This window comes from Lampetra planeri, chromosome 55, assembly GCF_965212315.1.
Source record: "Lampetra planeri chromosome 55, kcLamPlan1.2.h2, whole genome shotgun sequence".
In the NCBI taxonomy this organism is placed as follows: Eukaryota; Metazoa; Chordata; class Hyperoartia; order Petromyzontiformes; family Petromyzontidae; genus Lampetra; species Lampetra planeri.
This window is the reverse complement of record NC_136161.1, coordinates 5,476,560-5,503,850: the sequence shown is the minus strand read 5'-3', so window position 1 is coordinate 5,503,850 and position 27,291 is coordinate 5,476,560. Positions and strand designations below refer to the sequence as shown.

General features: G+C 53.9%; 1 protein-coding gene across 1 annotated transcript in view; it reads left to right on the top strand.

Annotated features, from left to right (window-relative positions):
* Nucleotides 1-24,637, top strand: part of LOC144735563 (uncharacterized) — a 34,179-nt gene extending 9,542 nt beyond the window's left edge. Inside the window, exons 2-6 of the mRNA XM_078618005.1 lie at nucleotides 1,129-1,206; nucleotides 3,549-3,695; nucleotides 5,447-6,598; nucleotides 19,544-19,551; nucleotides 21,091-24,637. Of these exons, the coding sequence (XP_078474131.1) occupies nucleotides 1,129-1,206; nucleotides 3,549-3,695; nucleotides 5,447-6,598; nucleotides 19,544-19,551; nucleotides 21,091-21,807 (2,102 nt within the window). The 3' untranslated portion in view covers nucleotides 21,808-24,637. The remainder of the gene's footprint in view (nucleotides 1-1,128; nucleotides 1,207-3,548; nucleotides 3,696-5,446; nucleotides 6,599-19,543; nucleotides 19,552-21,090) is intronic.
* The last annotated feature ends 2,654 nt before the right edge of the window (nucleotides 24,638-27,291 follow it).

Sequence of the window (27,291 nt, the reverse complement as noted above, 5' to 3'; positions counted from 1 at the left end):
TTGGCTGGGTCATGTAGCCCACATGCCCAGCCACCGCATGCCTAAACAGCTTTTGTTTGGCCGGATCGAGGGGGATAAATGGGCGCGGCACGGGCTAGAGAAGAGATGGAGTGATGTGGTACAGGAGGACGTGGAGCTGAGTGGACTTGCCGATGACTGGTACCAGCGGTGTCAAGATCGGCCTCTGTGGAGGAGGCTCGTGAAGGACGCTACTGGGCAGTTGGAGGCAGTCGCCCTCCAACAACAACGGAGGGCGGAGGAGCGACGCTCACAACAACGAGCGGAGTCCGGGTGGCTAAAGCACAGCAAGTTGGTACAGTAGGGGGCACAGGTGGTGCATCAGCCAGTCATCTCGGTCAGTCGACCCGTGGCACCTGCTGGGTCTGCCCCGTGACCTCCTGCCAGCGGGCGTTCGACACTTCACGTGGTAGCCTCAAGGTGCACATGGCCTGGCACAAGCGTCGTGGTGATGTCACCGCCACTTAGTGGCGAATGGCGGTTGTTGTTGTTGTTGGGGTAAAGTGTGGGAGACTCCCTTCTCTTGGTGGTGGTGGTGGTAAAGTTTGATGGAATTGCATCTGAGTTGCCGCGTCTGAGTTGCTTCTGCATTGCGTCTGCATTGCGTCTGAGTTGCGTCTGAGTTTCTGTGTCTGAGTTGCCGCGTCTGAGTTGCTTCTGCGTTGCGTCTGCATTGCGTCTGAGTTGCGTCTGAGTTTCTGTGTCTGAGTTGCCGCGTCTGAGTTGCTTCTGCGTTGCGTCTGAGTTGCATCTGCGTTGCGTCTGCGTTGCGTCTGAGTTGCGTCTGAGTTTCTGTGTCTGAGTTGCCGCGTCTGAGTTGCTTCTGCGTTGCGTCTGCATTGCGTCTGAGTTGCGTCTGAGTTTCTGTGTCTGAGTTTCCGCGTCTGAGTTGCTTCTGCGTTGCGTCTGAGTTGCATCTGCGTTGCGTCTGCGTTGCGTCTGCGTTGCGTCTGAGTTGCGTCTGAGATTCTGTGTCTGAGTTGCCGCGTCTGAGTTGCATCTGAGTTGCGTCTGAGTTGCATCTGAGTTTCTGTGTCTGAGTTTCCGCGTCTGAGTTGCATCTGAGTTGCGTCTGAGTTGCTGCGTCTGCGTGTCGCTGTCGTTGCCAAGGAGACGTCAGCGTGGGTCCCGGCCGGGAGACGTCGCGGCCGCTGAAGGTGAAGGCCGAACGGCAGGAGGGAGACTCCGGTGAGGTCCCACAGACTCACACAGAGACCCACAGACTCACACAGAGACCCACAGACTCACCACACAGAGACCCACAGACTCACACAGAGACCCACAGACTCACACAGAGACCCATAGACTCACACAGAGACCCACAGACTCACCACACAGAGACCCACAGACTCACATAGAGACCCACAGACTCACACAGAGACCCACAGACTCATCACACAGAGACCCACAGACTCACACAGAGACCCATAGACTCACACAGAGACCCACAGACTCATCACACAGAGACCCACAGACTCACACAGAGACCCACAGACTCACCACACAGAGACCCACAGACTCACACAGAGACCCACAGACTCACACAGAGACCCACAGACTCATCACACAGAGACCCACAGACTCATACAGAGACCCATAGACTCACAGAGAGACCCACAGACTCACACAGAGACCCATAGACTCACACAGAGACCCACAGACTCACACAGAGACCCATAGACTCATCACACAGAGACCCACAGACTCACACAGAGACCCACAGACTCACACAGAGACCCACAGACTCACACAGAGACCCACAGACTCATCACACAGAGACCCACAGACTCACACAGAGACCCATAGACTCATCATACAGAGACCCACAGACTCACACAGAGACCCACAGACTCACCACACAGAGACCCACAGACGCATCACACAGAGACCCACAGACTCACCACACAGAGACCCACAGACTCACCACACAGAGACCCACAGACTCACACTGAGACCCACAGACTCACACAGAGACCCATAGACTCATCACACAAAGACCCACAGACTCACACAGAGACCCATAGACTCACACGGAGACCCACAGACTCACACAGAGACCCACAGACTCACACAGAGACCCACAGACTCACACAGAGACCCACAGACTCACACTGAGATCCACAGACTCACACAGAGACCCATAGACTCACACAGAGACTCATAGACTCATCACACAGAGACCCACAAACTCATCACACAGAGACCCACAGACTCACACAGAGACCCACAGACTCACACAGAGACTCACAGACTCACACAGAGACCCACAGACTCACACAGAGACCCACAGACTCACACAGAGACCCACAGACTCACACAGAGACCCACAGACTCACACAGAGACCCACAGACTCACACTGAGACCCACAGACTCACACAGAGACCCACAGACTCACACAGAGACCCATAGACTCACACAGAGACTCATAGACTCATCACACAGAGACCCACAGACTCATCACACAGAGACCCACAGACTCACACAGAGACCCACAGACTCACACAGAGACTCACAGACTCACACAGAGACCCACAGACTCACACAGAGACCCACAGACTCACACAGAGACCCATAGACTCACACAGAGACCCACAGACTCACCACACAGAGACCCACAGACTCACACTGAGACTCATAGACTCACACAGAGACCCACAGACTCACACAGAGACCCACAGACTCACACAGAGACCCACAGACTCACACAGAGACCCACAGACTCACCACACAGAGACCCACAGACTCACACTGAGACTCATAGACTCACACAGAGACCCACAGACTCATACAGAGACCCATAGACTCACAGAGACCCATAGACTCATCACACAGAGACCCATGGACTCACATAGAGAGACCCACAGACTCACACAGAGACCCACAGACTCACACAGAGACCCATAGACTCACACAGAGACCCACAGACTCACACACAGACCCACAGACTCACACAGAGACCCACAGACTCACACACAGACCCACAGACTCACACAGAGACCCATAGTCTCACTCACGCAGAACTTACAGACTCACCACACAGAGACCCATACACTCACACACAGACCCCTCCCTCCCCTCCCTCCCCTCCCTCCCCTCCCTCCCTCCCCTCCCTCCCCTCCCTCCCTCGCTCCCTCCCTCCCTCCCTCCCTCCCCTCCCTCCCTCCCTCCCTCCCTCCCTCCCTCCCTCCCCTCCCTCCCTCCCTCCCCTCCCTCCCCTCCCGCCCTCCCTCCCTCCCTCCCCTCCCTCCCCTCCCTCCCTCGCTCCCTCCCCTCCCTCCCTCCCTCCCCTCCCTCCCTCGCTCCCTCCCCTCCCTCCCTCCCCTCCCTCCCCTCCCTCCCTCCCTCCCCTCCCTCCCTCCCTCCCTCCCCTCCCTCCCTCCCTCGCTCCCTCCCCTCCCTCCCCTCCCTCCCCTCCCTCCCCTCCCTCCCTCCCTCCCTCCCTCCCCTCCCTCCCTCCCTCCCTCCCCTCCCTCCCTCCCTCCCTCCCTCCCCTCCCTCCCTCCCTCCCTCCCTCCACCTTGACCCGCAGCTCCGGACGTGAATTTGATAAAAGTCGAGATTCCAGAGGAGAGTGGAGTGTCCCGTGATGGAGCGCCGCTCTCTCCAGATCGCAACTTCATCGAAGTTGAGCTGTCGGAGGAGGAGGATGATGATGATGATGAGGATGTTGGCGAAGGTGAGAGTCACATCATAGAGGTCTAATTAAATCTAGTTAAATATAAAATCTTTCAACTTGATTTAAAGCTTTCGTGACTGCAGGGATTCATCTTCTTGGTTCTTTCGGTAAAGTCACGTAGAAGGGAAATAATAAAATAATAAAAATAAAACATAATTAAATAATAAAAATAAAATAATAAAAATAAAACGTAATAAAATAATACAAATAAAAGAATCAAATAATATGGATTAAACATAATAAAAAAATAAAAATAAAATAATAAAAATAAAACATAATAAAATAATAAAATAATATAAGTTTGACATGATAAAATAATTAAAATAAAACATTAAAAAAAATAATACAAATAAAACATAATAAAATAATAAAAATAAAAGAATCAAATAATATGAGTTTAACATAATAAATAATACAAATAAAACTTCATAAAATAATTCTCACGACGTTTCGGCCACAACGCAAGCAGCCGTCCTCAGGTGAAGAACAGGTCTGTCGGGGAGACAGCGTCTGAATGAAACACCCCCAGGCTTGGCAGCGTCTATATAAGCTGGGTTGGAGGGGGAAGAGCGCCTTGACAAATATGCAAATTATTTTGTGAAGGCGCTCTTCCCCCTCCAACCCAACAGCTTAAATAGACGCTCTAAGCTTGGTGGTGTGTCATTTAGACGCTGTCTTTCCGACAGACCTGTTCTTCACCTGAGGACGGCTACTTGCGTTGTGGCCGAAACGTCGTGAGAATTGTATTTTATTATGTTTTATTTTTATCGTTTTATTATTTCCCTTCTACGTGACTTTACCGAAAGAACCAAGAAGATGAATCCCTGCAGTCACGAAAGCTTTAAATCGAAATAGAACATGACGATCCGATTGCAACACAAGCAACCATCATCAGGTTAGAAGGAATGAGAAAACAAACATAGTAAACTTAGAAATATAATGCAATACGAGACAGAGAGTCGGCTAACACAACAGTCAACACCCTACCTGGTTGATTACGTTCTTCCAAAGATCGCTCAATTTGAGAGAGAGACAAAACACAGACACGGAGACACACAGACAGACACACAAGCAGAGAGAGACGCACAGAGAGACACAGAGACAGAGACACAGATACAGACACACAGAGACAGACACACAAGCAGAGAGAGACGCACAAAGAGACACAGAGACACAGAGACAGACACAGAGACAGAGACACAGAGACACACAGAGACACAGAGACAGACACACAGAGACACACACACAGAGACAGACACACAGAGACAGACACACAGAGACAGACACACAGAGACACACACAGAGACACACACACAGAGACAGACACACAGAGACAGAGACAGACACACAAAGACAGACACACAGAGACAGACACACAAAGACACGCACATCTTACAGATGACAAGTCGATGGTCAGAGGGCAGATCAGCTCCACGGTAGGTCCTGGTGTCAAGGACATGGGCTCGCATCCGCTCGCTGTTCTGTCACTACGTAGTCCAGCAGATGTTCTTGCTTGGACCCGGCATGCATCCATGATGTGTAATTGCGCCGATCTCAGAACAGCGTGTTGGCAATTACAAGCCCATGGGCAGCACAGAAATCTAGCAGCCTCCTACTACCGTTGTTATAGAGCTGATCTGGCCCATGCCTTCCAATCGCTCCAGACCAGGTGCCAGCATCACAAACTCGACTTGCCTCTCACACCGAGGGGCCCCCCCTGTGTTTCTTCTCTTTCAAAAAACGCGCGGCAGACCAAGCCGGCGCTACGGAGCGGCCTCCGTGCGCGGAGTGCGGCGCTGGCGCCGGCGTCACGATACCGAGAGCCTGTGCGGAGTGTGGCACGGCTCTACCAGGCGACCACGATCACAGCGCCGGCCAACGGCAACAGCAGCAGCCGCAGGCTAAGAAGCAGCAGCAGCAGAAGCAGCAGAAGCAGCAGCAGAAGCAGCAGCAGAAGGGGAGAAGGACACCCGGCGCGCAGGAGCGACGCGCACCATCGCCAGTCGGCAAGGAGCCGGCACGTGCCACCGACGGTGCGGGAGAGCGGCAGGAGAAGAACACCGCCACCGGCGGAGCTTCGGCGAGGAATAAACCGAAGCGGAGGGTTTCGTGCGAGGAGTGCGGCAAGCACTTCTCGTACCGGTGCCTCCTCCGCAAGCACGCGGCCACGCACACGGGGGAGCGGCCCCACGCCTGCCCCGACTGCGGCCGCGCGTTCTCGCAGCGCTACAACCTGGAGGCCCACTCGCGCGTCCACACGGGCGAACGGCCCCACGTCTGCCCCCAGTGCGGCCGGGCCTTCGCCCAGCGCTTCGCCCTGGCCAGGCACGCGCGGGCCCACGCCGGGGAGAGGCCCCACGCCTGCGGGCCGTGCGGCAAGCGCTTCGGGGAGCTCTCGGACCTGCGGGCTCACGCGGCGTCGGCCCACGCCGGGGAAAGGCCGCACGCTTGCGGCGAGTGCGGGAAGCGCTTCGCGAAGCGCTCCGTGCTTCGCAAGCACGAGCTCACACACTCAGGGGAGCGCCCGCACGCCTGCGAGCAGTGCGGGAAGGCGTTCGCACGGCGGTACGCGCTTGAGGCGCACGCCGGGACCCACGCCGGGGAGAGGCCGCACGCTTGCCCCGAGTGCGGGAAGCTGTTCGCGCGGCCGTCCTACCTGAGGAAGCACCGCGCCGGGACGCACGCAGCCGAGAGGGCGCACGTTTGCGCCGAGTGCGGGAAGGGCTTCGCCCGACGCTCGGGCCTGGAGGCGCACGCGAGGGGGCACGCCGGAGAGCGGCCGCACGTTTGCCCCGAGTGCGGGAAGGGGTTCGCTCGCAGCTCGGATCTGAAGAAGCACGAGAGGGCTCACTCGGGAGAGCGGCCGCACGTTTGCCCCGAGTGCGGGAAGGGGTTCGCGCGGAGCGACTATCTGAAGAGCCACTCCAGGACTCACCGGCAGGCAGAGGTCGCAAACGGGTTTTGATTGCTTACCCCCCGTACCCGTACCCAGCCCGCACCAGGGTCGCAAATGGGTACCCGTACCCAGCCGGGTACGGGTAGCCGTTCCCTACCCGTACCCTACCCGAAATGAGTGACAAACGGTTACTCAACAGTGACTCACGGCCTACCCGTACCCGTACCCGGCCGCACCAGGGTCGCAAACTCTCCCACTCACTCACCCACCCACTAATTCAGCTACTCACTCACTCACCCACCCACTCACCCACTCACTCACCCACTCACGAACTCACTCACCCATGCACTCACCCACTCACCCACGCACCCACTCACTCACCCACGCACCCACTTACTCACCCACCAACCAGAGGTCGCAAACGGGTTTTGATTCATTACCCGTACCCGTACCCGGCCGCACCAGGGTCGCAAACGGGTACCCGTACCCGGCCGGGTAGGGTACGGGTATCGGGTACCTGATTGCGACCTCTGGGATGAAGCCATGTTGCAGGCGCGGGTGGGTTGATTCTAGGAACTTGAATCGTGAGAAGAGACCAGACGTTGGGAAATGAGTGACAAACGGTGACTCACCAGTGACTCACGGCCTACCCGTACCCGGCCGCACCAGGGTCTCAAACTCTCCCACTAACCCACCCAATAATTCAACTATTCACTCACTCACTCACCCACCCACTCACCCACTCACCCACTCACGAACTCACCCACTCACGAACTCACCCACTCACTCACCCACTCACCCACTCACCCACTCATTCACCCACCCACGCACCCACTTACTCACCCACCAACCAGAGGTCGCAAACTGGTTTTGATTCCTTACCCGTACCCGGCCGCACCAGGGTCGCAAACGGCTACCCCGTACCCGGGCCGGGTACGGGTAGCCGGGTATCGGGTAGGGTACGGGTATCGGGGGGTACCCGGTTGCGACCTCTGCCGGCAGCTGTAGAAACGCGATGCCCCGGGAGCTTCCGTTCGGATTGGGGGCGGTGGTGGCGTGAAACGCTTCGGACGCGAAGTGTTGTGCAAGTTGTCTCGCGAATGCCGATTCGTTTTGCAGCACCTCCTCATTTTTCTTCTAATTCCTCTTCTTGTAATTATTTTTCTTCTTCGACTAATTCTTCTATTAATCATTCTTCTGACTTGATTTGGAGCTTGCTTATTCTAATTGTTTCTCTCCTATTCCTTCTTCAAATGCTACTACTGTGAATTATTCTACGACTAATTCTTCTAATGCTTCTTCTAATTCTTCTTACTTTATTTGGAGCTTACTTATTCTAATTGTTTCTCTCCAATTCCTTCTTCAAATGCTACTACTGTGAATTATTCTACGACTAATTCTTCTACCAATTCTTCTCATTCTTCTAATTCTTCTTACTTGATTTGGAGCTTACTTATTCTAATTGTTTCTCTCCTATCCCTTCTTCAAATCCTACTACTGTGAATTATTCTACGACTAATTCTTCTCATTCTTCTAATTCTTCTTACTTGATTTGGAGCTTGCTTATTCTAATTGTTTCTCTCCTATTCTTTATTAAAATCCTACTACTGTGAATTATTCTACGACCAATTCTTCTAATTCTTCTAATTCTTCTTACTTGATTTGGAGCTTGCTTATTCTAATTGTTTCTCTCCTATTCCTTATTCAAATGCTACTACTGTGAATTATTCTACGACTAATTCTTCTACCAATTCTTCTCATTCTTCTTACTTGATTTGGAGCTTGCTTATTCTAATTGTTTCTCTCCTATCCCTTCTTCAAATGCTACTACTGTGAATTATTCTACGACTAATTCTTCTACCAATTCTTCTCATTCTTCTTCTAATGCTTCTTACTTGATTTGGAGCTTACTTATTCTAATTGTTCTTCTCCTATTCCTTGTGCTTCCAATTCTTCTTCAAATTCTTCTTCCAAGTCTTCTTCTGATTCTAATTCTAATTCTTCTACTAATTCTTCTTATAATCCTTCCTATTCTAATCCCTATTCTTCTGGTGGGAGCAGCGGAGTAGCGGAGTGCATCGCCGCGATGTCTCCTCCGTGTCACTTGTGGAATCGGGGCGTTGCATCGCTGTATACGTCGCACGGTCTGGCTCCGCACGCATTCATTGGGCTGTGCCGGGCATCGGCCACTTACACCATCATTCGAGGCGCCGCAAATTTTTAGTTTGTGCCGGGACAGCGCGCACGCACGCACGCACACGCACACGCGCACGCACACGCACACGCACACTCACGCACGCACTCACACGCACGCACACGCACGCACACACGCATGCACACGCACACTCACGCACGCACTCACACGCACACTCACGCACGCACACACACGCACACACACGCACACACACACACGCACACACGCTTTGGTCCCACGTGCCCTGGAGCGGAACGGGTCCAGATGTCGTGCGGCTCCAACCTCCCGCACCTCCGATTAGCTACATTCTACGGTGCAGAAAGAAGTTCAGTGTATGTACAGTGAGGGAAAAAAATTAACCCGTAAAAACAAAGTTTTTCACTCTAAATCCTTTATATGCGTGGCGGCTAGAGTCCTCTCGTCCTCTGGCTTGAGATGGCTGCCACCTATGGGTCAGATGATTGCCTGCCACCATTAAGCAATTGGTTATTAAATATAATTTATTTTTTGCTAAAAAGTGTAAAATTTTGGAATTTTTTTTTCCACGAAAATTAATTGTCACGCACAACGAGTCTGTGTGCAAAATGTCAGCTCGATTGGATCACGGGAAGTGGGTTAAAAAACGACCGAAAGATTTGCACGGTCGTAAGCGCGCAAGCAAGCAAGCGAGTGAACTTAATATAAAGGATTTAAAAAATGAAACCGTAAAAACAAAGTTTTTCACTCTAAATCCTTTATATGCGTGGCGGCTAGAGTCCTCTTGTCCTCTGGCTTGAGATGGCTGCCACCTATGGGTCAGATGATTGCCTGCCACCATTAAGCAATTGGTAATTAAATATAATTTATTTTTTGCTAAAAAGTGTAACATTTTGGAATTTTTTTTCACGAAAATAAATTGTCACGCACAACGAGTCTGTGTGCAAAATGTCAGCTCGATTGGATCACGGGAAGTGGGTTAAAAAACGACCGAAAGATTTGCACGGTCGTAAGCGCGCAAGCAAGCAAGCAAGCGCGCAAGTTAACTTAATATAAAGGATTTAAAAAGTATTTGATCCCCTGCTGATTGTGTACGTTTGCCCACTGACAAAGAAATGACCAGTCTATAATTTTAATGGTAGGTTTATTTGAACGGTGATAGAGACAGAATAACAACAACAAAATCCAGAAAAACGCATGTCAAAAATGTTCTAAATTGATTTGCATTTTAATGAGGGAAATAAATATTTGACCCCCTCTGCAAAACATGACTTAGTACTTGGTGGCAAAACCCTTGTTGGCAATCACAGAGGTCAGACGTTTCTTGTAGATAGCCACCAGGTTTGCACACATCTCAGGAGGGATTTTGTCCCACTCCTCTTTGCAGATCTTCTCCAAGTCATTAAAGTTTCGAGGCTGACGTTTGGCAACTCGAACCTTCAGCTCCCTCCACAGATTTTCTATGGGATTAAGGTCTGGAGACTGGCTAGGCCACTCCAGGACCTTAATGTGCTTCTTCTTGAGCCACTCCTTTGTTGCCTTGGCCGTGTGTTTTGGGTCATTGTCATGCTGGAATACCCATCCACGACCCATTTTCAATGCCTTGGCTGAGGGAAGGAGGTTCTCACCCAAGATGTGACGGTACATGGCCCCGTCCATCGTCCCTTTGATGCGGTGAAGTTGGCCTGTCCCCTTAGCAGAAAAACACCCCCAAAGCATAATGTTTCCGCCTCCATGTTTGGGGTCATAGGCAGCATTCCTCCTCCAAACACGACGAGTTGAGTTGATGCCAAAGAGCTCCATTTTGGTCTCATCTGACCACAACACTTTCACCCAGTTGTCCTCTGAATCATTCAGATGTTCATTGGCAAACTTCAGACGGGCATGTATATGTGCTTTCTTGAGCAGGGGGACCTTGCGGGCGCTGCAGGATTTCAGTCCTTCATGGCGTAGTGTGTTACCAACTGTTTTCTTGGTGACTATGGTCCCAGCTGCCTTGAGATCATTGACAAGATCCTCCCGTGTAGTTCTGGGCTGATTCCTCACCGTTCTCATGATCATTGCAACTCCACGAGGTGAGATCTTGCATGGAGCCCCAGGCCGAGGGAGATTGACAATTTTTTGTGTTTCTTCCATTTGCGCATAATCGCACCAACTGTTGTCACCTTCTCACCAAGCTGCGTGGCGATGGTCTTGTAGCCCATTCCAGCCTTGTGCAGGTCTACAATCATGTCCCTGACATCCTTGGAGAGCTCTTTGGTCTTGGCCATGGTGGAGAGTTTGGAATCTGATTGATTGCTTCTGTGAACAGGTGTCTTTTATACAGGTAACAAGCTGAGATTAGGAGCACTCCCTTTAAGAGTGTGCTCCTAATCTCAGCTTGTTACCTGTATAAAACACCTGGGAGCCAGAATCTTTCTGATTGAGAGGGGGTCAAATACTTATTTCCCTCATTAAAATGCAAATCAATTTATAACATTTTTGAGGGAATGGGTGAGTGTGTGAATGAGTAAGTATATGGGTGAGCGGGTGGGTGAATGGGTGAGTGAAGTGGGTGAGTGGGCGAATGAGTCAGGGGTGAGTGGGTTGAGTGAGTGAGTGGGTAAATGGGTGAGTGAATGGGTGAATGGGTGAGTGAATGGGTGAGTGAATGGGTGAATGGGTGAGTGAATGGGTGAATGGGCGGGTGGGTGAATGAGTGAGTGGGTGAATGGGTGAGTGAATGGGTGAATGGGCGGGTGGGTGAATGAGTGAGTGGGTGAATGGGCGAGTGAATGGGTGAGTGAGTGGGGGAATGAGGGAATGGGTGAGTGAGTGGGGGAATGGGTGAGGGGGTAAGTGTAATGCTGTGTGGAAGCTACCTGGTCTGTCGCTTCGCACAAAGCTTCGGGTCTTCTCGGCCACGGTCATTTCCTCCCTTCTCTACGCTTGTGAAACGTGGACCCCCCTAATGGAACATCTTTGCCGGTTATAAACATTTAGGCTGGCCTGCCTACGATCCATCCTGGGTTTAACCAGGCTGGACTGTGTGAGGAGCTCACAAATCCTCGAAAGATCTGGACAAAGTCCCATCGGTGAGCTCCTCCGGCAGGCAAGGCTGCGTTGGCTGGGTCATGTAGCCCGCATGCCCAGCCACCGCATGCCCAAACAGCTTCTGTTCGGCCGGATCGAGGGGGCTAAACGGGCGCGGCACGGGCTAGAGAAGAGATGGAGTGATGTGGTACAGGAGGACGTGGAGCTGAGTGGACTTGCCGATGACTGGTACCAGCGGTGTCAAGATCGGCCTCTGGAGGAGGCTCGTGAAGGACGCTACTGGGCAGTTGGAGGCAGTCGCCCTCCAACAACAACGGAGGGCAGAGGAGCGACGCTCACAACAACTAGCGGGGCGCCGGGCGGCTAAAACGCAGCGAGTTGGCACAGCAGGGGGTCACAGCTGGTGGTGGTGCCTCTACCACTCATCTCAGTCAACCCATGGCACCTGTTGGGTCTGTCACATGACCTCCTGCACCTAGCCTGGCACAGCAGGGGGTCACAGCTGATGGTGGTGCCTCTACCACTCATCTCAGTCGACCCGTGGCACCTGCTGGGTCTGTCACGTGACCTCCTCCTGTCAGCAGGGAGCCTTCGACACTTCACGTGGCAGCCTCAAAGTGCACCTAGCCTGGCACATGCTTCGTGGTGACGTCACGGTCACTCCGTGTCCAATGGGAGGCGTTGCTTGTGTCGGGGGTAACGTGATTGGGTGATTGGGCACGTGCTGGAGAACAGATGGGATGACGCGTGGGCGGTGACGTCATCGCCCGTGGTAACACCGCCACACTGAGGAATGACGTCACCACCAGATTGGCGGTGGCGTCGTCAACGTTGGGATCCCCCCTGCACCCACTGAAAAATGACGTCACCACTAGACTGGCGGTGACGTCATCGCCGTTGTTAACACCACATCCAACCAACTGAAGAAGACGTCATCATCAGACTTACGGTGACATCATCACTGGTGGTAACACACACCCCACTGAGGAATAACGTCATCACCAGATCTGCGAAAACGTCATCAACGGTGGTAACACCCCCTCGAACTGAAAAATGACATCACCAGATTGGTGGTCGACGTCATCACGCGTGGGAACACCCCACAGAGGAATGACGTCACTACCAGATCTGCGATGACGTCATCACGCGTGGTAACACCCCACAGAGGAATGACGTCACCAGATTGCCGGTTGACGTCATCACGTGTGTTAACCCCCCCACTACTAAGAAATTACGTCACCACCAGACCTGCGACGACGTCATCACCCGTGTTAACACCACACCTACTGAGGAAAGACGTCACCACCAGACCTGCGATGACGTCATCACCCGTGTTAACACCACACCTACTGAGGAAAGACGTCACCACCAGACCTGCGATGACGTCACCGCGCGTGTTAACACCACACCTACTGAGGAAAGACGTCACCACCAGACCTGCGATGACGTCACCGCGCGTGTTAACACCACACCTACTGAGGAAAGACGTCACCGCCAGACCTGCGATGACGTCATCACCCGTGTTAACACCACACACACTAAGGAAAGACGTCACCGCCAGACCTGCGACGACGTCATCACCCGTGTTAACACCACACCTACTGAGGAAAGACGTCACCGCCAGACCTGCGACGACGTCATCACCCGTGTTAACACCACACACGCACTGAGGAAAGACGTCCCCGCCAGATCTGCGATGACGTCACCGCGCGTGTTAACACCCCCGCTACTGAGAAATGACGTCACCGCCGGACTGGCGGCTGACGTCACGGGGCGAGAGGTCGCAGCTGGTGGCGCGAGGAGGCAGGCGAGCGGCAGGAGGCGCGAGAGGTGAGGGCCCAACTCCTCTTACACCTCATCAACAACAACAACAACTCGTCAACAACAACAACAACGACGTCAACAACATCTCCTCGTCAACAACAACAACACCGACTCCTCTTTCTCCTGCATCTCGTCAACAACTCGACAACAACAACAACAACATCACCTCGTTCACAACAACTCCTCTTACACCACCACCACCTCGTCAACAACAACAACAACACGTCAACAACGTCAACAACATCACCTCGTTCACAACAACTCCTCTTACACCTCCTCCATCTCGTCAACCTCCTACTCCACCACCTCTACCTCCACCATCATCATCACCTCCACCATCATCATCATCACCATCATCATCATCAACATCACCATCATCATCACCTCCACCATCATCATCATAATCATCACCATCATCATCAACATCACCATCATCATCATAACCATCATCATCATCAACATCATCATCATCACCTCCACCATCATCATCATCATAATCATCACCATCATCATCAACATCACCATCATCATGACCATCATCATCATCAACATCACCATCATCATCATCAACATCACCACCATCATCATCACCTCCACCATCATCATCATAACCATCATCATCATCACCATCACCTCTACCTCCACCATCACCACCATCATCATCACCATCACCTCCACCATCATCATCAACATCACCATCATCATCATAACCATCATCATCATCAACATCACCATCATCATCATAACCATCATCAACATCACCATCATCATAACCATCATCATCATCAACATCACCATCATCATCAACATCACCATCATCATCATCAACATCACCATCATCATCACCACCACCATCATCATCACCACCATCATCATCACCATCATCACCACCATCATCATCATCACCACCATCATCACCATCATCATCACCATCATCATCACCACCATCATCATCACCACCATCATCATCGTCACCACCATCATCATCATCACCACCACCATCATCATCACCACCATCATCATCGTCACCACCACCATCATCATCACCACCATCATCATCGTCACCACCACCATCACCACCATCATCATCACCACCACCATCATCATCATCGTCACCACCATCATCACCACCATCATCACCATCACCACCATCATCATCGTCACCACCATCATCACCACATCATCACCACCACCATCATCATCGTCACCACCACCATCATCACCATCACCACCATCATCACCATCACCACCACCATCACCACCACCATCACAAACATCATCATCATCACCACATCATCACCACCACCATCATCATCGTCACCACCACCATCATCACCATCACCACCATCATCATCACCACCACCATCACAAACATCATCATCACCACAAACATCACCATCACCACCATCATCATCACCACAAAAACAGCGCGCTGTGTGTGCGGGGAGTGGTGGTGCAGTGGTTAGCGCGTTGTGTGTGGGGAGCGGTGGTGCAGTGGTTAGCACACTGTGTGTGGGGGGGGGGGGGGAGTGGTGGTGCAGTGGTTAGCACACTGTGTGTGCGTGGGGAGCGGCGGTGCAATGGTTAGCGCACTGTGTGAGTGGGGAGTGGTGGTGCAGTGGTTAGCGCATTGTGTGTGGGGAGCGGTGGTGCAGTGGTTAGCGCACTGTGTGTGTGGGGAGTGGTGGTGTAGTGGTTAGCGCACTGTGTGTGAGTGGGGAGTGGTGGTGCAGTGGTTAGCACACTGTGTGTGTGGGGAGCGGTGGTGCAGTGGTTAGCGCACTGTGTGTGTGGGGAGTGGTGGTGCAGTGGTTAGCGCACTGTGTGTGTGTGTGGGGAGTGGCGGTGCAGTGGTTAGCGCACTGTGTGTGTGGGGAGTGGTGGTGCAGTGGTTAGCGCACTGTGTGTGTGTGGGGGGAGTGGCTGTGCAGTGGTTAGCGCACTGTGTGTGTGGGGAGTGGTGGTGCAGTGGTTAGCGCGATGTGTGTGGGGAGTGGTTAACGCACTGTGTGTGTGGGGAGTGGTGGTGCAGTGGTTAGCGCACTGTGTGTGTGTGGGGAGTGGTGGTGCAGTGGTTAGCACACTGTGTGTGTGTGGGGGGAGTGGTGGTGCAGTGGTTAGCGCACTGCGTGTGTGTGTGGGGAGCGGTGGTGCAGTGGTTAGCGCATTGTGTGTGTGAGTGGGGAGCAGTGGTGCAGTGGTTAGCGCACTGCGTGTGTGTGTGGGGAGCGGTGGTGCAGTAGTTAGCGCACTGTGTGTGTGAGTGGGGAGTGGTGGTGCAGTGGTTAGCACACTGTGTGTGTGGAGAGCGGTGGTGCAATGGTTAGCGCACTGTGTGTGAGTGTGGAGTGGTGGTGCAGTGGTTAGCGCACTGTGTGTGTGAGTGGGGAGTGGTGGTGCAGTGGTTAGCGCACTGCGTGTGTGAGTGGGGAGTGGCGGTGCAGTGGTTAGCGCACTGTGTGTGTGGGGAGCGGTGGTGCAGTGGTTAGCGCACTGTGCGTGTGTGTGGGGAGTGGTGGTGTAGTGGTTAGCGCACTGTGTGGGGGGGGGGGGGAGTGGCGGTGCAGTGGTTAGCGCACGGTGTGTGTGGGGAGCGGTGGTGCAGTGGTTAGCGCACTGTGTGTGTGTGTGGGGAGCGGCGGTGCAGTGGTTAGCACACTGTGTGTGTGGGGGGAGTGGCGGTGCAGTGGTTAGCGCACTGTGTGTGGGGGGAGTGGCGGTGCAGTGGTTAGCGCACTGTGTGTGGGGGGAGTGGCGGTGCAGTGGTTAGCGCACTGTGTGTGGGGGGAGTGGCGGTGCAGTGGTTAGCACACTGTGTGTGTGGGGGGAGTGGCGGTGCAGTGGTTAGCGCACTGTGTGTGGGGGGAGTGGCGGTGCAGTGGTTAGCGCACTGTGTGTGTGTGTGGGGAGCGGCGGTGCAGTGGTTAGCACACTGTGTGTGTGGGGGGAGTGGCGGTGCAGTGGTTAGCACACTGTGTGTGTGGGGGGAGCGGCGGTGCAGTGGTTAGCGCACTGTGTGTGGGGGGAGTGGCGGTGCAGTGGTTAGCGCACTGTGTGTGGGGGGAGTGGCGGTGCAGTGGTTAGCACCACACTGCGCTACGAAGTCAGGACAGACCCGAGATCAATTCCCGCTCAGGGTGCCGGCCTTCAATCGGTGCCACCTGCATACAACATCAAGGTTACTTAGAGGGGGGGGCGTTTGTGTTTGTGTCGTGCGAAGGTCCCTCAAGCGTAGCGAGGGCGGCCCCACTCCAGGGTGGAACCGTGCAGTGATGGTGAGGACCAAGAAGAAGATCACAGGTAGATTCAACACTGCACCGTAGACTCAACACTGCACCGTAGACTCAACACTGCACCATAGACTCAACACTGCCCATAGACTCAACACTGCCCATAGACTCAACACTGCCCATAGACTCAACACTGCACCATAGACTCAACACTGCACCATAGACTCAACACTGCACCATAGACTCAACACTGCCCATAGACTCAACACTGCACCATAGACTCAACACTGCACCATAGACTCAACACTGCACCATAGACTCAACACTGCACCGTAGACTCAACACTGCACCATAGACTCAACACTGCACCGTAAACTCAACACTGCACCATAGACTCAACACTGCACCATAGACTCAACACTGCACCATAGACTCAACACTGCACCATAGACTCAACACTGCACCATAGACTCAACACTGCACCGTAGACTCAACACTGCACCGTAGACTCAACACTGCACCATAGACTCAACACTGCACCGTAGACTCAACACTGCACCATAGACTCAACACTGCACCATAGACTCAACACTGCACCATAGACTCAACACTGCACCATAGACTCAACACTGCACCATAGACTCAACACTGCATCATAGACTCAATACTGCGCCATAGACTCAACACTGCACCATAGACTCAACACTGCACCATAGACTCAACACTGCACCATAGACTCAACACTGCACCGTAGACTCAACACTGCACCGTAAACTCAACACTGCACCATAGACTCAACACTGCACCATAGACTCAACACTGCACCATAGACTCAACACTGCACCATAGACTCAACACTGCACCATAGACTCAACACTGCACCGTAGACTCAACACTGCACCGTAAACTCAACACTGCACCGTAAACTCAACACTGCACCATAGACTCAACACTGCACCATAGACTCAACACTGCACCGTAGACTCAGCACTACACCATAGACTCAACACTGCACCGTAGACTCAGCACTGCACCATAGACTCAGCACTGCACCATAGACTCAACACTGCCTATAGACTCAACACTGCACCATAGACTCAACACTGCACCATAGACTCAGCACTACACCATAGACTCAACACTGCACCATAGACTCAACACTGCACCATAGACTCAACACTGCACCATAGACTCAACACTGCCTATAGACTCAACACTGCACCATAGACTCAACACTGCACCATAGACTCAGCACTGCACCGTAGACTCAGCACTGCACCATAGACTCAGCACTGCACCATAGACTCAACACTGCACCGTAGACTCAACACTGCACCGTAGACTCAACACTGCACCATAGACTCAACACTGCACTGTAGACTCAACACTGCACCGTAGACTCAACACTGCCTATAGACTCAACACTGCACCATAGACTCAACACTGCACCATAGACTCAACACTGCCTATAGACTCAACACTGCACCATAGACTCAACACTGCACCATAGACTCAGCACTGCACCGTAGACTCAGCACTGCACCATAGACTCAGCACTGCACCATAGACTCAACACTGCACCGTAGACTCAACACTGCACCGTAGACTCAACACTGCACCATAGACTCAACACTGCACTGTAGACTCAACACTGCACCGTAGACTCAACACTGCACCATAGACTCAACACTGCATCATAGACTCAACACTGCATCATAGACTCAACACTGCACCGTAGACTCAACACTGCACCATAGACTCAACACTGCACTGTAGACTCAACACTGCACCGTAGACTCAACACTGCACCATCGACTCAACACTGCACCATAGACTCAACACTGCACCATAGACTCAACACTGCACCATAGACTCATCACTGCCCATATTCTCAACACTGCCCCATAGACTCAACACTGCCCATAGACTCAACACTGCCCATAGACTCAACACTGCCCATAGACTCAACACTGCCCATAGACTCAACACCGCACCATAGACTCAACACTGCACCATAGACTCAACACTGCACCATAGACTCAACACTGCACCATAGACTCAACACTGCACCATAGACTGAACACTGCACCATAGACTCAACACTGCCCATATTCTCAACACTGCCCCATAGATTCAACACTGCCCATAGACTCAACACTGCACCATAGACTCAACATGGCCCTTTGACTCAACACTGCACCATAGACTCAATACTGCACCATAGACCCAACGCTACCCATAGACTCAACACTGCCCATAGACTCACCATAGACTCAACACTGCAAATTATACTCAACACTGCAACATAGGGTCACACTCAATCAGTGCAAACGAGACTCCTATGCCGGTCCCTCTTGAGTTTCCGGCAGCGCGGACTCAACCGTAATCGTGGCATCTTCACACAACGTCGCCCGCCTGTGCACTTTGTTCCGAGGCGCAGCACGGAGTGTGAAGTCCGTGAAACTCGAGCGAGCCAATGAGACTCCAGAGGAGGAGCTGGAGGAGGCTGCCCAAGATTCCCCCGAGTACCTGGACGACGCGGACCAAGGCTACATCAAGATGGAGTTCTCGGACGAGGACCTAGACCAAGGTAAGGGGGGGAGAATCGTCGCCGTCAACGCTGTCGGCGGGGGGGGGGGCGAGTGCTCGCCCAATGGGTTTCCCGAGTTGACGGTGGCCTTGGGCCAAGGCTGAGAGAACCATGCTGCTGCAGCAGCAGCAGGAGGTCGTGGGTTCGATCCCTGACCCTGACGACGCGCCGTTGCCCATGTGGAGTGCTGTTGTCAAAGTGGCGGTGTAGAGTCTATGGTGCAGTGATGAGTCTATGGGGCAGTGTTGAGTCTATGGCGCAGTGTTGAGTCTATGGGGCAGTGTTGAGTCTATGGGCAGTGCTTAGTCTATGGCAGTGCTGAGTCTATGGTGCAGTGTTGAGTCTATGGGGCAGTGTTGAGTCTATGGCGCAGTGTTGAGTCTATGGGGCAGTGATGAGTCTATGGGGCAGTGTTGAGTCTATGGCGCAGTGTTGAGTCTATGGGGCAGTGTTGAGTCTATGGGCAGTGCTTAGTCTATGGCAGTGCTGAGTCTATGGTGCAGTGTTGAGTCTATGGGGCAGTGTTGAGTCTATGGTGCAGTGTTGAGTCTATGGGCAGTGCTGAGTCTATGGCAGTGCTGAGTCTATGGTGCAGTGTTGAGTCTATGGGCAGTGTTGAGTCTATGATGCAGTGTTGAGTCTATGGTGCAGTGTTGAGTCTATGGTGCAGTGTTGAGTCTATGGGCAGTTTTGAGTTTAGGGTCAGTGTTGAGTCTATGGGCAGTTTTGAGTCTATGGTGCAGTGTTGAGTCTATGGGCAGTGTTGAGTCTATGGGCAGTTTTGAGTCTATGGTGCAGTGTTGACTCTATGGCAGTGTTGAGTCTATGGTGCAGTGTTGAGTCTATGGTGCAGTGTTCAGTCTATGGTCAGTGTTGAGTCTATGGTGCAGTGTTGAGTCTATGGTCAGTGTTGAGTCTATGGTCAGTGTTGAGTCTATGGTCAGTGTTGAGTCTATGGGCAGTGTTGTGTCTATGGTGCAGTGTTGAGTCTATGGGCAGTGTTGAGTCTATGGTGCAGTGTTGAGTCTATGCCAGTGTTGAGTCTATGGTGCAGTGTTGAGTCTATGGTGCAGTGTGAGTCTATGGTGCAGTGTTGAGTCTATGGTGCAGTGTTGAGTACGGTGCAGTGTTGAGTACGGTGCAGTGTTGAGTCTATGGTGCAGTGTTGAGTTTGTGCTTCATCGCTAACCATCACCACCGCCTAACGTTCCCCACGCTTTTCCGCAGACGAGGCGGCAGCGGCGGCGACGGGCCCGCTGTGCGAGCGCTGCAAGAAGGACGGTGTGGGCACGGCACGGGGCCGTCTCGGCGCCCACGGCCAGCAGAGCCGGCGCGCCTGCGCCCACTGCGGCAAGTCCCTGCACGGCGCCACCTGGTCCATCAACCGCCAGCAGAGGAGGAGGACGGCGACGACGGCCGAGGAGCGACGACTGCGCTCGGCCCGGGCGTCCGGCAAGGTCTCCGCGCAGGCCAACTCGAGCAGCAGCAGCAGCAGCAGCAGCGTCAGCAGCGGCAGCAGCAGCAGCGGCGGCGGTGGGGGCAGCGGCGGCAGCGGCAAGCCGGCGAGCGCGGCGCAGAAGGTGACGAGCGTTACGAGCGAGGTGAGGCACGTTTGCGACGAGTGCGGGAAGCTCTTCTCGCACTACTTCAAGCTGAAGCGCCACGTGAAGACACACACGGGCGAGAAGCCCTTCTCCTGCAAGGAGTGCGGCCGAGGGTTCACGCGCCGCGCCGTGCTGGAGACGCACGCCAAGATGCACACCGGGGAACGCCCGCACTCGTGCGCCGAGTGCGGGCGGGCGTTCCTGCACGCGTCGTCGCTTCGCGTGCACGCCAAGAAGCACTCTGGTGAGCGGCCCTTCTCGTGCGGCGAGTGCGGCAAGGGCTTCACGCAGCGCTGCATCCTGGACGCGCACGCCAAGATCCACACGGGCGAAAGGCCGCACGTGTGCGAAGTGTGCGGCCGCGGTTTCCTGCACGCCTCCTCGCTCAAGGCGCACGCTCAGAAGCACACGGGCGAAAGGCCGCACGCGTGCCCTGAGTGCGGCAAGGGCTTCGCGCAGCGCTCCCACCTCAAGAGGCACGCTCGATCCCACTCGGGCGAGAGGCCGCACGTTTGCGACGAGTGCGGAAAGGCGTTCACGCGGCCCTCCATCCTGGCGACGCACGCGCGCACCCACTCGGGCGAGTGGCCTCACGCTTGCGACGAGTGCGGGAAGGGCTTCGCGCACCGCTACAACCTGGAGACCCACTACAGGACCCACACGGGCGAGAAGCCGCATGTGTGCAAGGAGTGCGGCAAGGGCTTCTCCTGGATCAACAACCTCAAGAGGCATTCAAAAACGCACTCCGTCGACTGGAGCAATTGAGAGTCGGGACGGCTGGCCGGGTGGCCGGGGGGCGGAGGGGTGGTCGGGCAGTGACGGTGGTGGTGGTGGTGGCCGGACGGTGGTGGTGGTGGCCAGGTGGTGGTGGTGGCCAGACGGTGGTGGTGGTGGCCAGACGGTGGTGGTGGTGGTGGTGGCCAGGTGGTGGTGGTGGTGGTGGCCAAGTGGTGGTGGTGGTGGTAGCGGCCGGGGGCAGGGCTTTGTTGGAGAAGGAATCCCAACGAAGGAGTTGGCGTGAATCGCTAAAGTGACGGCGGTCAACGGGGGCGCCTGCCCGAATTACGGATTCTAAATGACATCTGAAAGATCCGCAAATGATTTTTCGCCCCCCGCCCCGCCCGCCCCCTCGTTTGCAAAATGTTGTACGAACTGCCGAGACGAAGCCGCCTCCTCGTGTCCGTCACGCGAAGAACCGTGTCGGGACAAAAACAAATCTGGGCGGGTTTTGCGACCTCCCCTCTTCCCTCCCGGTGTTCTCGTTGCGCTGCGGAGCCGAGCTCGTCCCTGCAACTGACGCTGCCGAGGTTACGGCCGCCGCCCGCTGAGGTCGCCCTCCTGCAAGCGCCGAGGACGAGGAGGCGTGTCGAGCGGAACGCCGCGGGGAACTTGACCGACAGCGGCGGTGAACGTGGCGGTTGTGGCCGCGGTGGTGAGAGAGGGTGGACGTACGGCCCACGCTGTCTGCGACTCTGTGACAAGCGCCTCGGGGTTGAGGCGGAGACGGCCCATGCAGAAGCTGCAGCAGCAGCAGCCCGCACAGCGGCAGCAGAGTTTTACAGCAGCGGCCAATGTGTGTAGCAGTTGCGGATTGAGCAGCAGCTGATAATTAACTGCTAGCAGTGGCAGCAGCAGATTCTGCGGCAGCGCAAACGATTGGGACAGCAACCGCTGCCAGGAGCAGATTATGCAGCCGCGGGAATATTGTGCATCCACGGATATTTACCAGCAGCTGCTGCTGCTGCTGCTGCTGCGACAGCAGAATCTGCGGTTGTGTGAAGCGTCGCGTGGCATCCGCGGCGCAGAGGGGGGGGGGGGGGCGGATCGTGACGATGCCGGACGAGGGTCGAAAAGTCACGTGCGCCATCAACCAAACACACCGGGGCCACGGTGGGAACGTGATTCACGCGTCGACGGCTGCGGGCGCCTTCAGTGTAAATGCTGCCGGGTTTCCCGGCTTGTGATTGTTAGCGAGAGCACGTCACACCAAAGCATTGTGGGCCCCATAGCATGGCTGATGTGGTGTAAAAAAACAAAAAAAGTGTTCGCTGCATTTTCCGGATCGTACGAAGATGCACTTTTTCCCTCCCCTGTGTTTTAGACCTTGAACGTTGCCCGGCGGGTGTCTTATAATCCGGTACGTGTGTGCGAGAGTGTGCGGGGAGTGGTGGCACATTGGTTAGCTGAGTTCCGTTACCAATACCGGTGACTGCGAATACCTGGACCCGGTCCTGGGTCTCTTCCCCCCCCTGCGTCGAATAGTCCTCAAATGAGCAGCTGGTGCGGTGTATGAAGTCAACCTCGGCGCCGGTGCGACATAGGTGGCCCTGGCGTGGTGTTAAGCACACCATCCCTCCTCGTGTGCTGCACTTACCATAGCAGGCGCTCGCTCGCAACGCTCGTCCCAACAGCCTGTTGCAGGCAACGCGGGGGAATGAGGCCAGGTCTGTGCAACTTTGTTGATGTGGGGCACACGTTTAGGTGTGTCTTGCACATCCCAACAGCCTGTTGCAGGCAACGCGGGGGAATGAGGCCAGGTCTGTGCAACTTTGTTGATGTGGGGCACACGTTTAGGGTGTGTCTTGCACATCCCAACAGCCTGTTGCAGGCAACGCGGGGGAATGAGGCCAGGTCTGTGCAACTTTGTTGATGTTTGGCACACGTTTGGGGTGTGCCTTGCACGTCCCAACAGCCTGTTGCAGGCAACGCGGGGGAATGAGGCCAGGTCTGTGCAACTTTGTTGATGTGGGGCACACGTTTGGGGTGTGCCTTGCACGTCCCAACAGCCTGTTGCAGGCAACACGGGGGAATGAGGCCAGGTCTGTGCAACTTTGTTGATGTTGGGCACACGTTTGGGGTGTGCCTTGCACGTCCTAACAGCCTGTTGCAGGCAACACGGGGGAATGAGGCCAGGTCTGTGCAACTTTGTTGATGTGGGGCACACGTTTGGGGTGTGCCTTGCTTTTCCGGAGGGGTCTTCCGATCCGGAATGAGACTGAGTGTGAGGCGGTGGAGAGGATTGTGAGAATGGCAAGGTCAGCCCCGTGATTGGTTTTGGCCTCTCGACGAACGCGGAAGTCGATCTGTGGCGTTTGCCATCCTCTTGAAACTTGTAGCGGTGTATAGCAACGGACGATAATCTTGCACGAATTTAAACATAAGATTCGTGGAATTGCCTGATCGATTGATTGCATGCATTGTGAAGCATAAGACTTTGATTTGTTTTTGCCGAATCCGTATGACGTGAATATTAACATGCGTGCACACACACACACACGCACGGGTGTGCGCTCGGTTGTAATTATCTTTTGGGAGCGTTTTTTTTATTTGAATCGTTTTTGAGGAAGGTGCTGACCTTGTGACGGAAGCTCACTCCCGAACGTGGGCAAAATCTGAAATCGGATTTTATTTTTTTGCAATCGCTCCTGCTGAGCACAGGTGCCAAGGCTCCAACACGCCACGCGACCAGCAACAAACAGTACCTCTTGAAGGTGTCGCAGATGAGAGTGTTAATACGTTTCTTGAATTGACCGAGGTTACTGTTGAGAACTTTGGGATGATGGGCAGGCAATTGAGGCAGCGATGATGATGACGATGATGGGAGGAGGACATTCCAAAGTGGAACACAAGCATACGAAGAAGTGTTTGTGACTTGTCGTGTGGTACGTGAGTGAATTACGGAGTGAGTGGGTGAGTGAGTGGATGGGTGGGCGAGTTTGTCAGTTCTTGTGACCGGCAGTGCGGTCGTTTGACGAAGTGATGGGTGAGTTGAAACAGTGGTGGACCGGGTCCTCAACACGGATAGAAGAATTAATGGGTGAGGTTCACGGAATTAGTGGCCCCCAGGTGTTGTTTTGAGAGAGGTCAAATGAGGCAGACGTTGGCCCTGGAAGATTGCCTCGGAACTAATTCTGAATCCCCTTGAGACTGTGCGATCTTAACGACATTAAGTATAATTTATTGCAATACACACACTCGGACTCCAAACAAAGAAAACAATCGGGACCGAATTATAATTCTAGTGGGAGAAACCGCCATTGCCAGTCTGTCCAACTCAACTGACTGGTTTGTTACTTGATGTATTAGACCTCTCCTTAAGTTCGTGGGAGACTCTTTAGCGGATTTGCCGAGCATTTGGCTTGTGTGGTTCCTCCCAAGAGAAAGCTGGCGAATGTCACACAGCCATCGGCGATGGACCGTGTTTCGGTTGGGATCGTATCTCATTAGCAGCGACGCCTTCGGATGTTTTACAGGAAGGCGGATGGATGCAGCAATACCACTTGTAATTTGGTACAGCATGCTGCCACGGATATTGGCAACGGACTTTTGGAACGGCGACACGGCTTGTAAATTGACGGCTCGGTTCATTGGTCGTTCAGCCACGTTGGTTGTCGGCCGATGAGTTGCTTTGTTGCCACTGTTCAGCGGTCTTGGTGGATGACAACCACCCAAGTTGTTTGTTCTGCTCCGCGTGGATCACAGTGCCACTGGTGAGATGTTCAACAATACGGGGTAGGGCAAGAGTCGGTGAAAGCGTGCGAGAGAGAAAGGGGCTAACGCAGGTACGGCCCCCATCGCCAGAGGTCGCAACCGGGTACCCGATACCCGTACCCTACCCGATACCCGGCTACCCGGCCGGGTACGGGTACCCGTTTGCGACCCTGGTGCGGCCGGGTACGGGTAAGGAATCAAAACCCGTTTGCGACCTCTGCCCATCGCCCTTTGAGGCCATTTGTCCACGAGTGTTGGTGCCGTTGGGTTTGGCAACTTGCGGGTGTACGGTCAGGTGATGGCCAGGGTCAGAGTACAGAACGTGCTACGATTTCGTAGCAATGTCGTAAGTTCGGTTTAAGATCCGATTTTCTCTTAACTCAAAGTAAGTAGAGCATTGCGACGATGAATCTTGCGTTTGGTCTGGAGCTCCCGTAACAACAACAACAACAACAAACCAGCTTGGATTTACAGAGCGATGACGTGGACGGCAGTGTTGCAATTGGGAAGTCGTGGTGGCCATATTGTTTGAGGGTTGTCTTGACCAGTGATTGGCTGGTCCAGTGGCAGTGATGTTGCAATCCCTAGCAACGTGGTCACGATGCTTGAGGGTTGCCTTGACAAGCGATTGGTCCAGTGGGAGTGATGATGCAATCCCTAGCAACGTGGCCATGATGCTTGAGGGTTGTCTTGACAAGCCATTGGTCCAGTGGGAGTGATGTTGCAATCCCTAGCAACGTGGCCACGATGCTTGAGGGTTGCCTTGACAAGCGATTGGTCCAGTGGGAGTGATGTTGCAATCCCTAGCAACGTGGCCATGATGCTTGAGGGTTGCCTTGACAAGCGATTGGTCCAGTGGGAGTGATGTTGCAATCCCTAGCAACGTGGTCATGATGCTTGAGGGTTGTCTTGACAAGCGATTGGTCCAGTGGCAATGATGTTGCAACCCCTAGCAACGTGGTCATGATGCTGAGGGATGTCTTGACAAGCGATTGGTCCAGTGGGAGTGATGATGCAACCCCTAGCAACGTGGTCACGATGCTTGAGGGTTGCCTTGACAAGCGATTGGTCCAGTGGGAGTGATGATGCAACCCCTAGCAACGTGGCCATGATGGTTGAGGGTTGTCTTGACAAGCGATTGGTCCAGTGGGAGTGATGTTGCAATCCCTAGCAACGTGGCCATGATGCTGAGGGATGTCTTGACCAGCGATTGGTCCAGTGGGAGTGATGATGCAATCCCTAGCAACGAGGCCATGATGCTTGAGGGTTGCCTTGACAAGCGGTTGGTCCAGTGGCAGTGATGATGCAACCCCTAGCAACGTGGCCACGATGCTTGAGGGTTGTCTTGACAAGCGATTGGTCCAGTGGCAGTGATGATGCAATCGCTAGCAACGTGGCCACGATGCTGAGGGTTGTCTTGACAAGCGATTGGTCCAGTGGGAGTGATGATGCAACCCCTAGCAACGTGGCCATGATGCTTGAGGGTTGTCTTGACAAGCGATTGGTCCAGTGGGAGTGATGTTGCAATCCCTAGCAACGTGGCCATGATGCTTGAGGGTTGTCTTGACAAGCGATTGGTCCAGTGGGAGTGATGTTGCAATCCCTAGCAACGTGGTCACGATGCTTGAGGGTTGTCTTGACAAGCGATTGGTCCAGTGGGAGTGATGTTGCAATCCCTAGCAACGTGGCCACGATGGTTGAGGGTTGCCTTGACAAGCGATTGGTCCAGTGGCAGTGATGATGCAATCCCTAGCAACG